Source organism: Lolium rigidum, unplaced genomic scaffold (genome assembly GCF_022539505.1).
Source record: "Lolium rigidum isolate FL_2022 unplaced genomic scaffold, APGP_CSIRO_Lrig_0.1 contig_42439_1, whole genome shotgun sequence".
NCBI classification, from domain to species: Eukaryota; Viridiplantae; Streptophyta; class Magnoliopsida; order Poales; family Poaceae; genus Lolium; species Lolium rigidum.
In genome coordinates this window covers 52762-60108 of record NW_025900535.1, presented here as the reverse complement: position 1 = coordinate 60108, position 7347 = coordinate 52762, and the positions used below count along the sequence as shown (strand labels likewise).

General features: G+C 51.3%; 1 protein-coding gene across 1 annotated transcript; it reads left to right on the top strand.

The window, feature by feature from the left end:
* The first annotated feature begins 254 nt into the window (after positions 1–254).
* On the top strand, positions 255–1440 carry LOC124681419 (protein phosphatase 1 regulatory subunit INH3-like). Its single transcript, XM_047216344.1, has 2 exons — positions 255–668; positions 1113–1440. Exon 1 carries the CDS (start codon positions 291–293, stop codon positions 651–653), a length of 363 nt encoding a protein of 120 aa, XP_047072300.1. The 5' UTR covers positions 255–290; the 3' UTR covers positions 654–668; positions 1113–1440.
* The last annotated feature ends 5907 nt before the right edge of the window (positions 1441–7347 follow it).

The window sequence follows — 7347 nt, the reverse complement described above, 5'->3', positions numbered from 1 at the left end:
GACCGGATGCCCAGTTCAGTGCCTGGACCCGATGTTTGGTTTATCCTGTTGATGAATCTGGCTCGCTGGCGCAGTCGTTCCAGTGCGCTTAAAAACCGCCGGAGGCTCTGGTTCTGGGTTTTTTGCGGTTGAACCGGCGGCCCGATCCGGTTCTAACTTTCGTGTATTTTGACTGAAACGTGGCGGCGACCGAATTGGATTCTTCCAATCTCCAAAGGAAAGGGAAGGGGAAAACTTTAGACAAAGCGAGAGTAAAAAAAGAGAGAGACGAGGAGAAATCGCAGATCGCCATGGCTTCTCGCGGGCCGCCTCCGTCGTCGTCCGCATCCGGATCCGTGACCGTGACGATCGACCCCTCCCCTTCCTCCTCCTCCTCCGCCCCCGCGGCCGCCCCGCCGCCGCCGGAGACGGTGGTGCTGCGGCTGAAGCGGCGGGCCAAGAAGAAGGTATCGTGGAAGGAGGGGACCGTGGACAACGAGTCCCTCGGCCGCAAGAGCTCCAAGAAGTGCTGCATCTTCCACAAGGAGGTCCCCTTCGACGAGGACTGCAGCGACGACGAGCAGGACCCCGGCCGCCGGAATCCTCCGGGGGACGGCGGCGAGGGGACCAGCGGCGGCTGCTCCTCCCACGGCCATAGACACCACCAGCACTGAGCTCCGATTCGAGAGGTACGAATTGGGGATCGCTGATGCTCGCTGGTCGATTTTGTTATGGTTGGTTCTGCGATTAGATGGGTTGGAGTCCGCAATCTATGATCAATCTGGGGAGAATGTTTTCCCTCTTTGTTATTGTCAAGATGCCATTTTAGAAATTCGACATGTTCAGATCCCTCTTTGTTATTGTCCAGATGCCAGAAGTGTTCATTTTATTTTAGGGTTTTTAAGGACATTTAAGGGTCTGTTATGGTTTTGTAGGATAATGTTCCATAACACAAAGCTAAAGAACACTGCTCCGGTGTGTACCGATCTATAATTCCCGTAGCCTCCATGCTCTCAAATCTTGTAACCTAGAACTTGAACTATTTTGTAGCCCAATATATGCTCATGCCTGGCGACTTGCCACACTGCATTGTTTATTTACTGAGATCTTGCGGTGCTTGTTGTAATATGCAGGCAACTTTTGATGGGCTTCCTTGTATATGGCTGAAGTGGCAAAGCATTACTGCTGTGTGTCAAAACATTAGGTGAAAATGCACTCAAACTTGCAACGGAGTGAGCCTTTATATAGCAAACTGTATTGTTGTTTCCATGTGATCCAGTGTTATGAGATGTATAAATGCTGCACCTGTTATCATTGATTCCGTGACTTCAAAGATTGCCAGGTTGTTCCTGGATACTCGTTTATGCACCTCATTACCCTTGTGGCTCAAATAGCACCCTGTTGTGTGGTTGTGTAGTGATGGGTTCCTTGTCTTACCAATTAATTTATGATCTTGTCTCAGATATAGCATGCCCTGGTAATCAGGTTACATCTAACATTTCATACATCTATGTCCAGTGGTTGCTGCCATCCAAATCAACACATTGGATTTGAACAATACTTTGAAGCTGAAACTTTCAGTTTTGTCATATGATTTTCACAATTCAAATATCACCTGTCTCATAGAAACTTCAAATAGTCAAACAAGGATGGCTGCTGTCTATTTCTTTGAGCAGAACTTCTGTAACATTTAAACATGGAACCTAGATGTCTATTGCTTTCAATTATAAGTTCTTTAAAAAACGGTGACTTGTGTTGATATCCTGGCCCAAAATATCTTCAATTGTTATGCTGATTGACTTCCTTGAGAAGTGCATTTTTTTCTAGTGAAAAATTGGGGGATAATACTTAGAGATCTTTGATGTAACTGGAATCCTGGAGCTCAGCCATGCAAGAGTCAGTAACTCTAGTTGGTTGTGGAACTGCTCTGGTTCATGGTTGTGTCTGTATCTGGTATTAATTTTATTTGCCTCTGTCAGGTGTAGCATGCCCTGGTAATCAGGATAGACATAACATTCAAAATGTTTCTATTCGATGTTTCTGACATTGAAATCAACACATTGGAGTTGATTATTGCTCTGAATGTCAAATTTCCATTTTTTTCCTTGTAATCTTCTAAATTTTGATGCTTACGATTCAATAGAAAAGGAAAATATTTATTGTAATCATCAGTTTAGTTGTCAAACAAGGACAGAGGCTGTGTATGCCTTTTGGTAGAAGTTTTTGACATGGAACCTAGATAACTGTCGGAGTCAGTTAGAGGGTATTTTCTTTTGAAATAAGACTTATGTTGGCCTCTCTGATGCACACCTTCAATTGTTGTGCTGACTGATTGCCAAGAAGCATGCAATGCGTTCTAGAGAGAAACTGGTAATATATATATGTACTTGCAACTCTTTGCATGAGCTGGTAATTCTGGAGCTCAGCGCTGCAGGAGTAAATACTCTAGTGGTTGTGGAAGCTATGCGAGTACCCTGCAAGGTTTATTTGCTGTAAATTGAAATGAGCTACATCTCTACCAACCATCAGCCTGACCACAGATGGGCTGACAATTAAGCATCACAACGTTTTCACTTGAATGCCACCTTATATATACATGTTGGTTCACCAGTGCATTATAGGTCAGATAGTGAAGGTGCAGTTTCAACTCACAACAACGGCCGAAACTAAACAATGTGTATGCTGCGGTGCTGCTGACGTGCATGGGAATTGGATGCATTGGGACATGAGGGAATTGTTAATGGTGCAGTAGCCACGCACAACAAACTAAGTTCATCGGCGTGTGAAGGGCCACCCTGACTATAGATGGTCCACATCCTTCCTGATCTCTTCATCTGCGTGCACTGCATGGCCCTCTGATCATTCTTTGGTTGCTAAGAGCATCTCCAGCCGCGTCCCCCAAACCGCATCGGATTGAGCGTTTGGGGACGTGTTTTGTTCGTGCCGCCTTTGGGGGACATCGCTCCCCAGCCGCGTCCCCCAAACGCCGCCCCCAAACATTTAAAATAGTTCTTTTTAACACAGAACCATTTATCAAATATAGCATATGAATAAAAATGTTTGCGAGGATTGTTTTCAAATTAAATTACAACAAACAATAAAATAAGTAAACAAATATAATAAATAGGGGTAGATGCTACATCAAGGTGCCACGGTATTTCCTTTGATCCTCCACAAATGCTCAATGAGATCAGCTTGAAGTTCCTCATGCACATTGCTGTTACGGATCTCTGCGTGCATGGCGAGAAAATCAGCAAAATCTGCAGGCAACTCATGATCAACCTCCGCAAGAGGGTCTTCACACTCATATGGACCAACATGTGACCTACCATGATTCTTGCGGTCATCCTCGATGATCATGTTGTGCATGATCACACAAGCCTGCATCACCTCCCACATTTGATCGTGAGACCAGCTTAGAGCAGGGTACCGGACAATGGCAAATTGTGCTTGAAGCACACCAAATACCCGCTCGACATCCTTCCTGCAAGCCTCCTGTCGCGTAGCAAAGTGAGAATTCTTCAGACCTGATGGATTCGAGATTGTTTTGACAAAAGTGGCCCATTTTGGATATATACCATCGGCTAGATAATAGCATTTGGTATATTCGTGGCCATTGATCTCATAGTTGCATGGTGGAGCATGCCCTTCCACTAGTCTGCTGAACACCGGAGACTGCTGCAACACGTTGATGTCATTGTGTGATCCCGCCATGCCAAAGAAAGAATGCCAAATCCACAGGTCATAATCTGCCACAGCTTCAAGCACCACACTGCAATATCCATGACGGCCTTTGTATATACCTTGCCAAGCAAACGGGCAGTTCTTCCATGCCCGGTGCATGCAATCGATGCTTCCAAGCATTCCAGGAAATCCTCCGGCAGCATTTTGTGCCATGATCCTTGCAGTCTCTTCCTCAGTTGGCCCTCTCAAATAGTATTTGCCAAACTTTCCCACCACAGCTCGGCAAAACTTGTACATGCACTCAATGGCAGTAGACTCACTCACGCGAAGGTAGTTGTCCTGTGTATCGGCAGGTGCTCCGTATGCAAGCATCCTCATGGCGGCGGTGCACTTCTGAATCGACGAGAACCTGAGAACGCCTACAGCGTCGAGCTTGAGCTTGAAGTAGGGGTCGAACTCTCGAACGCCGTGGAGAATATTCATGAACAGCCCCTTGCTCATCCTGTACCGGCGCCGAAAATTGTCGGCATGTGTTGCCTCGTCGGCGAAGTAGTCGTTGTGCAGCATGGCATGCCCCTCCATCCTCTGCCGGGGCTTCGACTTCCTTCTTCCCAGCCTTGATCCTCCGTGGCGCGGCCTCTTCCTCTTCTCCGCCTCAGCGTCAAGCATGTCCTGGAGGGACGCGATGATCAGCAAATGCTCCCGCAGGTCGTCGTCGAAGGCTTGCTCGTCCTCCAGCAGCAGGGCAACCATCTCATCGTCGATGTCCATGGCTAAAGCAAAATCAATGGTTAAAATTGCGCCGAGGCAGACGACGCAACAAACAGCGGCCAATCGCGCCTACCTGGCAAGTCGTCGAGCACCTTCTGTGCGGGGAGGTGGGGCAGATTTGACGGCGCGTTCTGGGACGCGCTGGCGACGCGGCAGCGGCGGCACGACCGGCGGGAGCCCCAGCCGCGACAACGGTGCAGACTCTCAGCAGAGATCAGACGCCCAAACGGCCGGGAAATCCAGCGGCGGCGGTGGGGTGGGAGGCGCGGGAAGGAAGGAGCGACGAGAAAAGAGGCACGAACCAACGGTTTATGCAAATAGTCGCCGACATGTGGGAGCCCGCCTCGCTTTTCGTTGTATCCGGCGTCCCCGGTGCGTCCCCTGTGGGACGGGGACGGACTCGGGGCGCCGGACACCGTATCGGGCCGCGCCGGACAAAAATGGGCTTTGGGGGACGCGGCTGGAACGCATTTTTTGTCCGGCGCGCCCCAAATCCCTTTGGGGGATGTTTTGAGGGACGCGGCTGGAGATGCTCTAACCATGGCTACAATGACGTGCTCCCATCTTTTGAATGTGGGTTCTGGGCGGTCCTTTGGTTGATATTGGCACCGGGCATCGCTCATGATGAGCTACCAAACTCGCTCACGCGTGTGCCCCTCTCCCATACCATATGTTCCATCAATCCTGATTAGCTGCACACTGTTATTCCGCTAGAGGCTTTTGTTTTGTTTTCTACATTCTGCAAACTACGGCCTGCAAGATACTGTGTCGCACAACTGGACTCCTTCTTTTCTCGACTAATGGCGAAACAAACATTAATTCACTAGCATTATCAAATGCTCTATCATTATTGTGTAAGTTATAGCATGTCCAAGTGGACAGTTGAAACGGTACCCCTCACGTCGTCTCCTCTAAGGCGACGGGAGGGGCGAAACCCTAGCCCCCGCCGCCGCCTCCCCCCCTTGCTCCCCCCTCCCTCGCCGTCCCCTGAGGCGGCTGCCGGCGAAGACCAGCAGCGCTAGGATGGGGGCGGCGGGGATCCGCGCGCGGAACCTCTCCATGGTCGTATTGAGGCAGGCGGCCGCGGGGAGGTTGGTCCTCTCCGGTGCTGTCAGGCGGCTCTCCACCCGCCGTGCCCCTTTCCAGCTCGGCCTCGCCGGCGTTGGGTGGTGGTGGGAGGCGGTGGGGCGCTGTGAGTGGCTGCCCTGGTTGGGACCAGGTTCTCCGGGGCGGCGGCCCCGGGTGGCATGGACGGTGTTGGCCCTGCGGCGGGCGGCAGCCGTGGCGTGGTATCTTCTTCCTCCCGGCCGTGCGGGCGGCGCGGAGGCGGCAGTTGAAGGTCGCGGCGGCGCGGGGCTGCTCGCCGGCTCATGCTCCAGATCCCAAGGTGAAGTCTTCTCCTTGCTTGATCTGTTCTTCCCCCTGCTCGATCTCGGGCCTGGCAGCCTTGCACGCCAGATCCTGTGGATGGGCAGGCGGGTTGGTGTTGGGGACATGGTATCGGGGGAAACCCTTGGTCGATGTTGGCCACGACGAGGACGACGCTGCCAGCGCCGTTCCCCTTCTTGAAGGCCTCGTTGAGGTACCTACCTCTCCGCACTACCACACCTCTGATGGGGCGAAATCCCCTGGTTCCCCGTGTGGACGACGGCGGCGTTGCGACGTCGCTCTCCTTCCTGAAGGCGCCGTCTGGGGTCCTGCAGCGGTGTTGGTCGAACAGTGATGCTTGGAGGTGGCCATGGTGACTCCGGTCGCTTCTCGTTGGTGCGTCTTCGTCCGACAGCTTCGTATGGTGCTTCGGTGGTGCCTGTGGTGGTGCTGTTCTCGGCGTAGCTCCCTGGGCGTCTATGATGGCTGGCCTAGGTGACTTTGCTCCCTGCTTCATTGTGTTCTTGGGGGAACTTCTTTGCCTCCCGACGGTACGGCGTCCTTTCGATCCAGGGCGAGGGACAGGGGTCCTTTCCGGAGGCGAAGTCGATGAAGCTTTGAGCCTGTTGCCTGTTGGTGTAGACGACAACTCGTCCCCGGTTGCTTCTCTCTTGACCATGCAGCCCTTTGGTCTCTCTCAGCGTCGGATAGTGCTAGGTGGCTCAAGCTGTGTGTTCTTTGTGTATCCTTAGCTTGCATGTGTTCCTGCTGTAAGCTGTTTGTAATATGCACGTTGTACCTGCCGTTGTGGCGTTATTAATTTAACGTAGGGCTAAGGCCTTATGTTTAAAGAAAAGTTATAGCATGTCCTGATAATAAGATTTCATGCGACATTTGATATATCTTTGTCTGGTGGTTTCTGCCGTTCAAATCAACACCCTGGATCTCAGCAATGCTTTGAATGTCAAATCGTCAGTATTGTCACGTAATCATATAACTTCTGATGCTTAAAATTCCACCTGCTTGAAGCTGTTTTAAGTTTTCATGAGGTGTATTGCACTGGAAGGTATTCCAGCGGCCTTATGTACTAATGGCAGGGAGAACTATCAACCTGAAATAGTTTGGATGATCTGGGATATGTCGTTTAACTGCAATCGGAGTAAACAAGATTTGTCAAATGTTTCGGCGATTTTGGTATCCACGTCTCTTTGAAAGCAGCACACAGTCGGGTGGTGAGCCTAGCAGGACACGCGTAGCCATCAGGACAGAGTACCAGTCCCTCAGCTCTGGTCACACTCCGCGTTCTATAAGGGCATCTCCAACCGAACGACCCAAACGGACGTCAAAATACATCGGTTTGGGTCACCCCGCGGACACGCGGATAGCTATAATGTCCGTGCCCCATTTTTATTCCCCAACGCTCCAACCGACCCATTCTAATACTCTGTACTAGTACGCAACCTCAGCGACATGGACAGGCACCCCGCAGCCGGCGTCCAGGCACAGGCGCACCGCGCGGCCGGCGTCCAGGCGAGGCGCGGCCGC

What these genes read in the sequence shown, in the direction of transcription:
- LOC124681419 (XM_047216344.1), top strand. Translation starts at nt 291, where the DNA reads ATGGCTTCTCGCGGGCCGCCTCCGTCGTCGTCCGCATCCGGATCCGTG.